We start from the raw sequence: 14214 nt of genomic DNA on the forward strand, positions 1-14214 counted from the left end.
ATATGACTATGAAACGTTGCATGAAATGTGGCGCTATGTGTTTGTATTCTGGGGTTTAAGTACATTAGGAAACTGTTCAGGATTTACTTCTTGTTCAAGGGGGAAAAAAAACACTTGTCTGGAAAATCTCCACTTTACAAGGCTTCACTTCCCACGTGTTTCATGGAAACTGGAGCTGATTCAAACATGTGCTGAGGAGCGCTGGCTTACACTGCTGCTACTGACAGAGGATGTCCACACTCCAGCCTGATTGAGTGTCCTCCCTCGCAGCCGGTTCTGCTGCTCTCTTTGACTTTTTTTTAAAATGCGATTTGAACTGTTGGGTTGCCAGTTTTATATGCTAGACTTTATCTGTCAGCTAAGATTGCAGTAGATGCGCGACAGGCAAAGGATATTTATAACAAAAACAGCATTTATATAGGACCCTTTAAGCGGGGTTGGGGCTCGGAGGGCTATAATTGACTTGTGTGCAAATAGGTTACTGGGAGATGGAGAGTTGGTATTGGATGATATGAAAATGTGCACAGTGTGCCGTTTATACTTATGCCTGTTGACAACACTTGGCACATCCTCCTGACATGAAAAGCTCTATACAAATGTAATTTGCTTGTTTGTAGGAGGGCAGTTTGTAGCCATTGTACAAACTGGGCAATGGACTAGGATACAATAGAATTTACATTTGTTTAGCATCCTTCACATTGAGAGGATGTATCAAAGTGTTTAACACTGTTGGCTGGGCAAGTGAGGTTGGTGGGTGGCGGGGAGAGATTATTCAAAATAATTTTTTCATCCCCACCCAGAATTGTTATACTGGATTGAAATTTAAGAAAGTCTAGTTAAAACACGGTTGACTGTTAAAGGCTTCCCCAGCTGCACACTCGTAGAAATCAGGAATCTGAGGCAGTAAAATTCATCGCAGTGATAATGGTTTTGAATTTTTTAAGAAAAAGTTCTATCAGGCAACAAACCTTCCAGCTTCTAGCCAATGGCAAGTGCTGAAAAACGTTCTGATGACTAGCTCTGCTCTGAGTCAGAAGGTTGTGGGTTCAAGCCCCACATTAGTACTTTGAACTTCTGTGGTATTATACAGTCTAGTCTGAATGTATGCAGTGGTGGGGGTGCCCTGATTGTTGCAGATGCCCTACTTTGTAATGAGATGTTAAACCGAGACCCCATCTATCTGTCTAGGTGGACATTAAAGATCCCAGGGCACTTTTTTAAAAAGAGAAGGGAGTTTCTCCCAATGTCCTGACAACAATCCCCCAAATAAAATTGGTCACTTGCTTCATGACCGTTCATGAGACACTCCTGTGCAAAGTGGCTGCTGGTTTGCCTACAAATGCACGGTCACTGCACTTCACAGTGAATCCTGTGAAGCGTTTTGAGGTGTCCGCCTGACGTGAAGGGCAATCTACCAAATTCAAGTATTATAATAATAATCCTTGCATTTGATATAGCACCTTATCACATCATTGAGACATCTCAATCGCTTCACAGGATCACTTTTCAAATAGTGCCATGGAATCTTTAACATTCACTTGAACAGGCAGACTGGACCTTGGTTTAATGTCTCATCCGTTAACGACCTCAGTTTACCAACTCGTCATTAATTGGAAAGTGTTTTGCTGCTGACCCCTATAAAAAAAATATAGACAGTAAACATCAAGTAAAAATCTTAAGAGTCGGGTTAATCTTTGTACTAAATGAAAAACAGAGGCTTCCTGATTGTAAAGTGCGGCTGATGTCTCTGCGGTGTAGACAAAGGGTGCTTTGGCACACAGTTTGTTGCTGCCATCTTTTGCGGAGAGCTTCAGATTACGTACTTCAAATACAAGGCCATGAGCGTGCCTCAAGCACATTTGGAAGGAAAAGTAGAGCCAGTGGTAGTAATCTTACCGTGCACTCTGAGGTCAATGTTCCTCTGCTGTTCACCTGCCGCGTTCACTGCTACACACGTGTATCTGCCAGTGTCACTGACCTGAGCGCTGGTGAGGGCAAGCACTCGACTCCCAGACAGGACCTGCGAATGGGGGCATTGACACCATGTTGGCACCAGAGGATTACTGTTAGCAGCACAAGCTAGTTGGGATGAATGGCCTGTGTCGGTGCTATATTTTTCTACATAATTTTTCAGCACAGAACAAGACCATTCAATCCATCATAAAAGTATTGATGACCCACCTCCACCCCCCCCCCCCCACTTTCTCCCCGTACTGTTTTATACTTTTCTAGCATTTGTGCAATCTTAGTATCATAGAGAATGGTTATATTATCCCATCACGCTCTAGCACCTCCCTTTCTTTCTGATCTCCTCCTACGCTACTCCTTTGCTCACCCCCTCCACCTAGCTAACTCAGGCTTGCTGTTCATTACCATTAGTGGCTGAGCTTCCTGATTCTACGTCCCTAACCTCCAAAGCTTTCCCCTTCCTGTCCATCTCGCCCTCTCTTTATCCATTCTTCATATCCAGGTGTATTGGACCGAGTTCTCTGTTGATAACATCACAAGAGTGCAACCAGGTATATCCCTTTACACAAAAGGTAATTAATGACTGGAAGCGGGTTACTAGGAAGGGTGGCTGTGAGTTGGAGCTGGATTTATCTTGAAATAAATTGTTTGACGCTGTACGGGAAAGACTGTACTGTACGCCATCAATTAAGAAATGTTCAATCAAGAAAAAAATGAAAACACACAACATGAATTTATATAGTGCCCTTCATGCAGGGTAGGGCTTGCTCTGGGACACCACTGATCGAACACAGACCTACGGGGGTCACAGGGAAGGGGGGGTCGCAGTTTGGCCACCACTGAGTTAGCTGGTTCAAAGCCGAGCACCGTTAGCCAACTCACCACCACCAGTCACAGGCTACAACAGGCCTGATTGGTAGATTGGTGCTGGCAGGTAGCCCATCAGGGGAGCACCGTAGGAGGCCCTGAGGTTCAGCTGCCAGAACCACAGCCAAATATCTGCTGGAACTTTAACAATATTTCCCCCAAACAATCCCTCTGTAATGAAATCAGGCATTAGTAGTTTAAAAAAATGAAGACTTCACTGCTTTGAAATGCTGTGGTCTTCGAGCATCTGGACCGAGTGAAATAAAACCATTTGGCCTAAGGCAGACACAAAAGGGTCACAGGACTCGTTCAAACGCAGAAGGCCCATTTTAGTCCATTCGATTGTATCGTTCCAGAACAACAACAACAAGATTCCATTTATAAAGCGCCTTTCACGTCAGGAGGACGTCCCAAGGCGCTGCACAGTTGGGTCAGGACCCGAGCAGGGGGGAAATGGTCAGGGTGAGGGGAGGGAAGGGAGGGAGCGAGGAGGGGGAAGAGAGTCGAGAGGGGAGCTGAAGGCACGGTCAAAGAGAAAGGTTTTGAGACCGGCCTTGAAGGAGGAGAGGGAGGAAGCAAGGCGAAGGCGAAGAATACCCGCAACGACACTTCCTTCCCATCGCAGCACTTGCCTGCACAACACACAGTCACTACACTTTGCACTAAATCCTGCAAAGCGCTTTGCAGGGCCTCGGTAATGCGATAAGGCGTTACGTTAAAAATGCAAATATTATTATTATAATCTGTTTCTTAAACGAGTGCAGTGTGTTGCTCTCAGTTGCCCTTCCTGGTAACCCCATTCCAGTCATTAATCCCTTTGAGTAAAGATGTGCTTCCTGGTGTCTGTATTAAAATTGCCCTTACAACCCAGATGCTGTGTCTGCCTGCACTGTTGCCTTGGTGAGGACAAAATTATTTGACCGAGTAGAAAAGAGTCCCGAATATCAGACTATTTTTGAATATTCCAAGCTTTGCCTCCTGCCAACCTATGCCCAATACTTTCTGGAATTAGGTAAGCAGGATGAGTCCTTCCAGGGAGAGAGTGCACATTCCATTCCAACAATCTATCTCTGGGATTTCCAGGTATAGATGGGAATGCATGGAATTCTCATCTTGGTTTGGATGGGTTGTGCTGCTTCAGCTTAAGCTTAATATGCCTAAGCTTGGGGATGAGTTTCCACATGTGGCAAGCACCCGGGTGACCAAAACATAAATAAAAATCGGACTTTAAACCCCACAGTGGTAGTTAAGCAAAAGAATAGTTCATTGTGGATTAGTGGTACCTGGATGCCATCGGAGAAGCTGGAGACCGGGCTGCCATCTTTCAACCATGTCAGGCTGGGCGCTGGGATGCCCCTGGCCTCACATTCCAGTCGGACCGGGTTATTGACCACCACTGCGACTGTGTCACTGGTGCCAGAGATCGTTGGAGCAACTGGGGAGGCGGAAACAGACAACATGTCACCAGCAAAACTGAGGCACAGCAGGGAGCAGAAAAAACAGGAGTGACCTTAACCCCGCAATGAGGATGTATTGCTATGGGCTTGTGGCCACAATTAGCTTGAGAGCGGAAGGTCTTTCCCCCTGTGTAACACTGTGGCAAGAGAAAAAAAGGTTACATTGCGTTTCGCCCACAAAAATACACAGTGACTCCACTTTACAGTATATACTTTGAAACATCTCAATGACATGATAAGGCACTATATCAAATGCAAGGATTATTTTGATTACTATTGGGGGATGAGTCCTTTTCTTTGAGAAATATTTACAAAACACCATTGATGTATTTAGTTATTTATTTATTATGTATTTAGCTCACGCTGTAATCAACCCCCAACCACGTGCAAAGCAGGGCATTTGCACACTTCCACACACGCACAACACACCTCCGTTCATCAAGCGACGGACAGGTCTTAACACTGGCAAGGTTGTCTGATTTTTTCCTGAACGTGGGACAAGTAACTTCAGCCCCAGCCTCTCATCCCAGTTTTAAATGGAAGCTTTGCTTAGGCAAGCTGTGCGGTATTAACTGGTTCAACTCCAGCAGTTACCCCCCAAATCACGCTCCCCCGCAAGCCTTGACTCTCACCAATCCGCCGGGTAACGCTCTCCAGGTTGGAGCAAGCAGAGTACGTCCCTCCAGGGAGAGACTGCGCATTCCATTCCAGACACGGGGGGATTTCCACGTGTAAGGTGGCATACATATGTGGAAATAACTCATTTTTCCTGCTGATCGCTCATAACTTACACAAACCAACCTCCAGCCCTCGTCCCCTCCTCTCAGCGCCCCCCAAATACGTGTCTTCACTTCTCTGCCCTTGCACTGACTGTACAAACGGCTGAGGCTGGCCATGCTTACCGTGCACCTGCAGACTGTAGAGAATCTCAGTAGCTCCTGCCACATTGGTAGCTGTGCACCTGTATAAGCCGGTGTCCCCGACCTGGGCCCTGGCGATCTGCAGAAACTGACCCCGCTCCCGGGCGGACACTCCAAAGCCTGTGCCGAGCGGGCGATTGTCTTTGTACCATGTCACCGCTGGTGTTGGGGAAAGTCAACGTTTTAGTCAGTGGTTCTTTCGCTGCTCAGAAAAATCACTGCCGCTGGCTAGTTTGATAAGTCACAGTATAATGTACTTTTTTTTGCTGAAGGAATAAATGCTCCTTAAACTATGAGCAAAGACTGGAAAGACTGTATGGAGGCTCAGTGCAACTAGAAAATTGAAGGGAGACCTGATCAAGGTCTTTAAAACGTATGCCGGGTTTTCAGAGTAGATGAGAGAAATGATTTCCAGTTGGTTGACTCAGTCAGTGACATATCAGTGCCTCAATTTAAAGAACTTGGATTTCTTTTAAAGAGGATTTATTTTCACACAGAGTCGTCAGGACTTGGAATGCCTTGTTGGGTTTGGTGGTTGAGGCAGCATTCAAGTTGGCTTTCAAGAGGGAACACGATAGATATATAAAAAAATAGCCATTTGGTATGAGGAAAAGGCAGGGAAAAGGGACTGAATGGATTTGTCATTCAAAGAGCCAGTACAGACCCAATATATTACAATGGCCTTCTTCTGTGCTGTAAATCTCTATGTTTTTTGGCTCCTTGTGACTTATGCCATCAGTATATCACTGATAACTGCTCATTCATCATTGCACATTAATCTATTTAATGTAGGATCACTCAATACTTTACATTAAAGGTCTCTGGATGAGCAGTGCCTTGCCTGGTGTAGGATGACCCCATGATTTGTATTCGAGCTACACAGAGGTTTAGCAACAACCTAGTGCAAGAAACGTGGAGTTAGAGACACATGGATTGTCAATGGTAACCTACCAGGTGTGGGATTGCCGGATGCTTTACACTCTAGCTGCACCGGATTGTTAGCAATCACTGTTCTGTTCACTGTCTGACCCCCGTCCTCAATGCTGGGAGGTTCTGCAAAGCAAATTACATCTGTGACTAGCAGCAACAACAACAACTTGCATTTACATAGTCCCCTTCAGCAGGATAGCCTCTCAGAGTGCTGCACCGCAACATTCGCCCGGCTTCCCATCCCCCAGAGGATAGAGCTCAAAATCCTCATCCTTGCCTTCAAAGCCCACCATGGCCTTGCTCCTTCCTATCTTTGTAACCTACTAACCCCATATCAACCTGTCCCATCCCTCTGCTCAGTAGGCTCTGGCCTGATCTATGTCCTCCGCCCAGCCTGCCCCACCAACGCCAACTCGGTCTTCAGCTTTTCTGCCCCCACCCTTTGGAACTCCATCACAGAGTCCCTTCGTTTTGCTCCCTCCCTCGCCTCCTTCAAAGCACATCTCAAGACCGTCCTCTTTGACCACGCATTTGGTCACCCTCCTATCTCTACCCTCCTTGTCATTCACCCCCCTTGGTCCCAACCCCCTGCTCGGGTCCAAATCCCTGACTGTCCAGTGTTTTGGGACTTTCCTCCCGACATGAAAGGTGCTATACAAATGTGATTTGTTGTTGTTCTCACCATGTACGTGGATTCTGACGTGTTGCTGTGCTTCTCCGGCTCTGTTAGTGGCCACGCAGGAATACATGCCAGCGTCCTCCAGCAGAGCATTCACAATTTGCAGCTCACGTCCTGCAGACTCCAGCTGCAAAGGTAACAGGCACACACACGTATGCCAAAACACACCCAAACAAAGGCACACAAAGATACCCAGATACACACACACACACATGCACAGACACCCACACACAGACATAATTTAGACACACACATACAGACACAGTTATTAGACATTGATACCTTGTCTGGAATGAGTTATACAAAGCCAAAAAGGCAAAAATGTGGTCAGCTTCCAGGCTTCCACTTAGGTTACTAATGTACGGGAAGAGCAGCCAGGATTCACTTGCTAATAATAATACTCCTTGTGTTTGATATTGCACATATAATGTCAAAAAATCTTAAAGCGCTTCATAGAGAATCGCTGGCACACATAGTAACTGTGTATTTGTAGTTATAGTTGCTTGTGGGACCTTGGTGTCTGCAAAATGATTTCTGAGTCTGCCTACTAATACAAAGCCACTATTGACAGCAATTAACCGATAGTATTTGAACTTCTGAAATTATGAAGTGCTTTGAGACATCCTCACAATATGAAAGGCATTACATCAATGTAAACTGTTGTATTGTTTTGACTTTATAGGAGCTATATATATCAAAGAAAAGGCTTTTCTTTGTTGACTCTGAAACAAGGCAGCCATTTGGTTAATGATATTAAAGAACTGGTCATGCAATTCCCCAAACCCCCCTTTATTGGCATTGATATATGATCAAGAGCCTTGGGGTGTCCTCCTGATGTGAAAGGCATGATAAACATAAATTTGTTGTTGTTGATCACCCCTCAGGGTTCTTGGAATGAATCCATTGATGAACTAATAGGACTACTAGACTACATAAGACCTTTGAAGGAACTATTTGAGAGTATTGGCTGAATTTGTAGGGGTGGTTACCTTAAAGCACTTCTCAGCGCTGGCTGTTTATCAGTCGGGGAGCATACCTTAATCGTTCCTCTCGCTGTGTTGACCGGCCGCCCATCTTTGAGCCAGGTGATGGTGGGGTTGGGAATGCCGTTCGCCACACACTGCATGGTTAAGGTCTTGTGAACCACCACCGACCTTTCGGAGGGTCCCGTTGATCTGATTGTCGGTGGCACTGCAATGAGTGGGTAAACAAATAAAGTAAGGGAGTTTCTCCCAGTGTCCAGGCCAACAATCCCCCAAATAAAATTGCTCACTCACTCCATGCCTTCTTGTGGGACATTACTGTGTGCAAATTGACTGCTGCATTCACCCGCAAATTGCACAAACAATCACTTCACAGTAAACCCTGTGAAATGCTTTGAGTCAACCTCCTGACCTGAAAGGTGCAATACCAAATGCAGGGATTATTATTACCATGCCTTCGGTCATCTTCCCTCCTCCACTCCCCTTGCCCTCGCACCCCTGTCTGATATCAACCCACAGCTCGGGTGCAAATCTCTAATTGTCCTACGCCTTGGGACATCCTGCTGACGTGAAGGCTCTACATAAATTTGTTGTTATTATTATGTGTACGATCACCAAAATACCCTCTCCAATGGAGACCAAGAGGGCATTGTACTCAGCCTGGAGAACACGAAGGGAGCAAAATACATTTAAATGGAAAAAGGAAACATATTTCAACATTCAGTCGAGCAGTGCACGAGGTGCGTACCTTGAACAGTCACACTAAATCCCCGCTTCTGATTGCCTGCTTCGTTTGTGGCCACACATCGGTACTGCCCGGTGTCAGAGACCTGGGCTCGAGAGATGACCAGCTTACGGCCGTCAGCTAAAATCTTCACACCAACCTGGACATTTAAGGGTCGTCCATCTTTCAGCCACCTGGGACAATACAATAAATCATTGGTTATGCTGATAGTTTGTGCCAGCCTACCCTTCTACAATGGAATAATAATTTGAAGCAGCAGAATGCAGTTGTAGCATAGGACGTAATACAACTTGCATTAATACAGCGTCTTTCACGTAGAATAGCATCTCAGAGGCCTTTACAATCGTGGGGTGGATGCCGAGCATTGAGGAGAGGGGTGGGAGGAGGTGATCATAGGCACAGCTGAAGAGCTGGGTTGTAAAGCCAGATTTAAAGATAGATGAAGAGGGGTGAGATGGATGGTTAAAGGAAGAGCGTGCCGAGGTTAAGGGTATGTTATTGGCAACCTTGCAGACGGTGACTCAGGAAGGGCGAGGGAGGTGCAAACAGCCCAAGCTGGCCGATCAGAGGGGGTGAGCGAAGAAATGGAGAAAGGAGGAGATCAGAGAGAGAGGAAGTCAAGGAATTTGTCGGTGAGAGTGAGGACCTTGAAATCAATCCACTGGGAGACAGTGGAGTCTGGAAAGGCTTTAAAAAGGGAATTCCTTTAAAAAGGGAATTTGATAAAGAAAATGAAAAGGTGTGGGGAAAGGGCGAGGGGAGAGGGATTGATTGGATGGGCTATCCTTTCACGGAGTCATCATGGACAAAATGGGCTAACTGGCCACCTGGAAGAGATTATGAGTCTAGCACTGCAAATTAATGTATTAATATATATTTTGACTGGAATAATAAATCAACGTGGAAACCCTCAGCAACGGGATATGTCCAGTTCATTCTAAACAGATGGAATCGTTCTTACATACAAACTCTGAGTGCAGAATTTCATCAGCCCCATAATTTATTTGGTGGAATCCACACAGATGGTTTTCAACAAGGGGACTTTTTAAACATTGACTTTGTTTAATACTGACTTTTATAATAAGGGAGAATTAAAGAAAAATGCAACATTTTGGCAGGGCATTTAATTCTTTGGGTTATATCAAAAAATATTACAACATTCAAATAATATGGGTTCAGAAAACCAACCATAAGGTTAACGTTAAAAATACCATTACTTAAAATGTGCTGTTAATGAACATATTAACCCTTGCAAATAATCCTTGCATTTGACGATACCACTTTATCACATCATTGAAATGTCTCAAGCAATTCACGGAATTCAGTGTAGAGACTGTGCATTTGTAGGCAAACTGAAGAACTAGAATATTTTGAAGTTTTCGGTCACTAAAATTGTTCAATTATTCAAGCACCAATGAATTTAAACTCTGCACATCATGGACATAGAACCATAGAAATCTACAGCACAGAAGAAGGCTATTTGGCCCATCATGTCTGTGCTGGCTTTTTTAAATAGCAATTCTTTCAGACCATTTACCTGCTTTTCCCCATACACCTATAGTTTACTCCTTTTTAGATATTTATCTAATTCCCTTTTGAAAGCTAATATCGATTCTGCCTCAACCACTGCTCGCAGCAGGGCATCCCATATTCTAAAAACTTTGTGTGTGAATAAAAAAATCTCCTGACCTTCCCCCATGTTTACCAGTCTAGATGCGCTTCACCTCTGAGATTGGCAACAAGTACATCTCTCCTTTGGTTTCTGTTTTCGGCTCTGGGAGAGGATGAGGGCTTAAAAGGTTGGGTGGCGAGATTCCTTCTAAGAGGTTGACTATTGCTATCATTGGCTTTTGGGTTTAGCTGGTCAGACTCGAGGAATACCCCAATGCACACTCTGGGGTCCCTAAGCCTGGGCTCTTGCCAACCTTAATACTCAACGAATTAGGTAAGCAGGATGTGTGCCTCCAGGTAGAATTTCATTCCAATAAATATTCTTGGGAATTTCCATGCTTCGGAACCTTAGCATGAGTCAGACACCTGGCCGACCCCCAAAAATTACTGTGCGAAACAAGAGGATAAGACACTGAAGCCAAACTTACGTGATCTTCGGAGGTGGGGACCCGGCTGCCTGGCACTCTAGTTCCAGTGTGTGATGGACTGTGACAGTGGTGTCTGTAGTCTCCTCACTCCCTTCTATATGTGGTGGCACTGTGTGGAGACAGAAAGAGTAAACTGGACACGAGGTATGTTATTTACAACTAATGTGTGCAGCGTGGCACCAATGATCAACCACACCATGTCCTGCCATGTCTACTGCTACCTCTTTACACTTTACTGTCCCCATCTACACAGTATAGCACAATGGCAGGCAGATTTGGTCTTCTATATGCAATCTGCAGAGACTGTCAAGCCAAACAAATGTCACCATCTACTTTAGCCCCTTTTACCGAGCCTCCATTGACAGTCAAATTACAGTCTTGCCAAATGGTGACATTTTTGGCAGAGATCTGGCATCATAATAACAATGCTTGTGTTTGATACAGCACCATTAACATCAAAACATTTCATAGAGCTTCACAGGCAACTTCTGTCAAACATAGCGACCGTATATTTGCAAACAAACACAGTAGTCCTGGAGTCGTGGAGTCCTCTAGCTCAGTGGTTAGAGCACTCGCTTTGCAAGCGAAAGACCTGAGTTCAATTCCAGGCACAGGGCGAAACCTTGGGCAAGTTTCCTTACTCCACACGCCTAATAATAATCCCTCCAAAAACCAAAAACAATAATAAATTGGTCATTTTCAATCTTCGACGATTTGTGGGACATTGCTGTGCGCAATTGGCTGCCGCGTTCGCCCACAAATATACAGTCAATTCACTTTACAGTGTGTTCTGTGAAGCGCTTTGGGACGTCCTCCCGATGTGAAAAGCGCTATATCAAATGCAAGGATTATTATTATTATTATAGTCAATTTCTGCAAAGCAAGTCCTCACAAATGACTGTGAAGTGAACAATCAGTTTATTTTTCTGGTTGGCCGAGACACTGGGAGAAAACTCCCATCTCTTTTTGAATGCGTTCAGAACCTTAGCATCCACCTTGGTTTAAAGTCTCATCCAAAGGACATCTGTGACAATGCAAAGCTTCCCCCACTGGACTGTCAGCCTTGTCCCTGAAGAATAAATGACAGACTTTCTCCATCACAGATTAGTTGGTGCTCTGAATGACTGAAATCATATCATTTCTCTTATAGCCTTTCCTGAGGACCAATCCCATTGTTGAATTGTGTACAAATCCAACTGGCTGTTCACATCTGGATTGTGGCAAATATTTATAACAGTAAGAGGGAAAAGAATTGATCCTTAACGGGTGGGGGAAAGGCTGAGTGAAAGAAAATGTAAAATGCATCTCTCAATGTATGTAGGCTGCAAGTCCTGCTTATAATTTCACAGAGGACACACACACAGCTTTTATGGATCAGTGTGGTCAAGTGTATGCAGATCCTCTGATATTAGTTGCTCGTTGTTGAGCGATTCTGGCTTCCTGCTGCAATGATGCTCCAGACAGTTCAGGAATGTTTTAATATTGAAATAACTAGAGCTGGCAACAACACAATGCACCCTAATACTGAGGCAGTTGCAGGGCAGAAGAGAAGGATTACCTATCGGAAAATGAGCCCTTTCTTTTGGCCTGTCCACAGGGGGACAAGAGAGGTGATAGAGCCTCTCCAGCTACTGGCGCATTATTCAAACCTTGGACAAACTTAGGGCCTTGTAGCGAGCTGGGAGGACTGAGAGGAAATCAACTTACAACCTTATCTTTTCTTACCTAAGACATCAACGTTGTATTTGACCTCATTCTCGCCAGCGATGCTGGTTGCCACACACACATATCCTCCGGCTTCGGACAAGGCAATGCTCAGAATTTGTACCCGTCTGCCTCCCAGCAGCACACGCACGTTGTTGCTGTGTTCCACGGGCACTCCGTCCTTCAGCCAAGTGAGGGTCGGGGGTGGGTGACCCGAGGCATCACACTCCAACGTAACCGAGTTACCGATGATGACTTTCTTCTGCTGGGGAGTGTCCGAGGTCCCGTCGATATTGGGAGGAACTGGTAAAGGGGCACAAAGCGATGAGAACAAATATTGGTCACTATAAATCGGAAGTCGTATTTTTGTTAGAGGTATTGTCTCGTGGCAATTGTTAAAAAACATAAAAAATAATCCACAGTATCAACGAAATAATGATATATTGATCCTTCACATAGAGAAGTGTCCTACTGTCGAAACGTCTCAAAGCGCTTCACAGAATTTAATGTTGACTGTAGTGACTGCATATTTGTATGAGAACGAGACAGCCGATTTGGTAACAGCTATGTTCTACAAACAGCCATGAACTGAATGACCAATTTTATTTGGGGGAATTGTTGGCCAGGGTACCAGGAGAAACTCCCTGATTTAATGTCTCTTCTGAAGAGTGGCACCTCTGACAGTGCAGCGTTCTCCTCGCACAGTGCTGGAGTGTCAGCCTAGACTATGTGAGTTCAAAGACCAGGTATATAGATTGCTTTATTGCATTCGCAGAAATACTGGGAATGGAGGTGCAGGCATCCAATTCCAAGGTATTCAGTAAGCATTATCCATTACTAATGTCCCAGCTTCTTTGGGCATTTGGGGAGCGGACAAGGGCATCTGCTCTCCCAATCACATATTGGATGTAAGAGGTCTAAAGCTGACACTTTCACATACCTAGCGCTTCCACATAAGAGAACCTCTCTCAAGACCTTCCTCTTCAATGGTACCTTTGGTCATCTTCCCATCACCACCCCTGTTTGCCCTCCACCCATTTTGACTCAGCCCCCAGTTCGGAAAGACGCTATGTAAATTCAATTTATTGTTGTTGTTGAAAGTATCTCAGTGATTTACAGGGTCAGTGTGGATAGGAGATTGCAAGATAAGAAAGGGGTAGGGGAAGGTGACGGAGGATACAGTGAGATGGTTAGGTTTTGAAGAATTTTGAGCGGATTGAGAAGGTTGAAAGTGAAGGGATTTTGGAGATGTTGTTCCAGCACCAGGGCATGGCCTCCAGAAACTGTAATATCTAAATAAAGCAGAAAACCTGCCTAACGGTTCCACGGCACCCGACAGTCGAGGAACTTGCGACACTTACGATAAACGTCAAGGTTGTAAGGCTTTTCAGCCGTTCCAGCAACGCTGGTCACCCGGCAGGTGTATTTGCCTGCGTCGGATACTTGAGCCCGGGATATCTGGAGGAATTTCCCTCTTTCGATGTACGTGGCATGCGAGCTGGAGATGAGAGGTCGAGCATCTTTGTACCATGTCACGGCGGGCAGTGGAACCCCACGGGCCTCACATTCCAGGGCCACCGCGCTGTTCAACAGAACCGTCAGGTCAGTGGTGAGGTTGCCACCTTTAATACTGGGCGGAACTGGAGGAAAAATGACAGAGGAATGCTGTAAACGTAAAGATGACGATCCCTTACGTTCGCACAGCTCCTGCTTTTACTTACCATAGCTCCTCCCGCTCAAAAGAGACATCACAAAGCGCGTTGCAGAAATGAGCTTAATAAAATACTGATGACAACCCTTGCATTTGCTGTAACATTGTATTATGTCATTGAGACGTCTCAAAGCACTTCACGAGATACACT

At 45.2% G+C, this 14214-nt stretch overlaps 1 protein-coding gene across 1 annotated transcript in view; it reads right to left on the bottom strand.

The window, feature by feature from the left end:
- The window catches only part of hmcn1 (hemicentin 1), a 162635-nt gene that overhangs the window by 65280 nt on the left and 83141 nt on the right, over positions 1–14214 (bottom strand). The window contains 10 exon segments of the mRNA XM_007895691.2: positions 1897–2020; positions 4119–4270; positions 5195–5371; positions 6164–6265; positions 6825–6948; positions 7858–8012; positions 8553–8722; positions 10649–10757; positions 12374–12655; positions 13714–13992. Of these exon segments, the coding sequence (XP_007893882.2) occupies positions 1897–2020; positions 4119–4270; positions 5195–5371; positions 6164–6265; positions 6825–6948; positions 7858–8012; positions 8553–8722; positions 10649–10757; positions 12374–12655; positions 13714–13992 (1674 nt within the window).

This window comes from Callorhinchus milii, unplaced genomic scaffold (genome assembly GCF_018977255.1).
Source record: "Callorhinchus milii isolate IMCB2004 unplaced genomic scaffold, IMCB_Cmil_1.0 Scaffold5, whole genome shotgun sequence".
Classification (NCBI taxonomy): Eukaryota; Metazoa; Chordata; class Chondrichthyes; order Chimaeriformes; family Callorhinchidae; genus Callorhinchus; species Callorhinchus milii.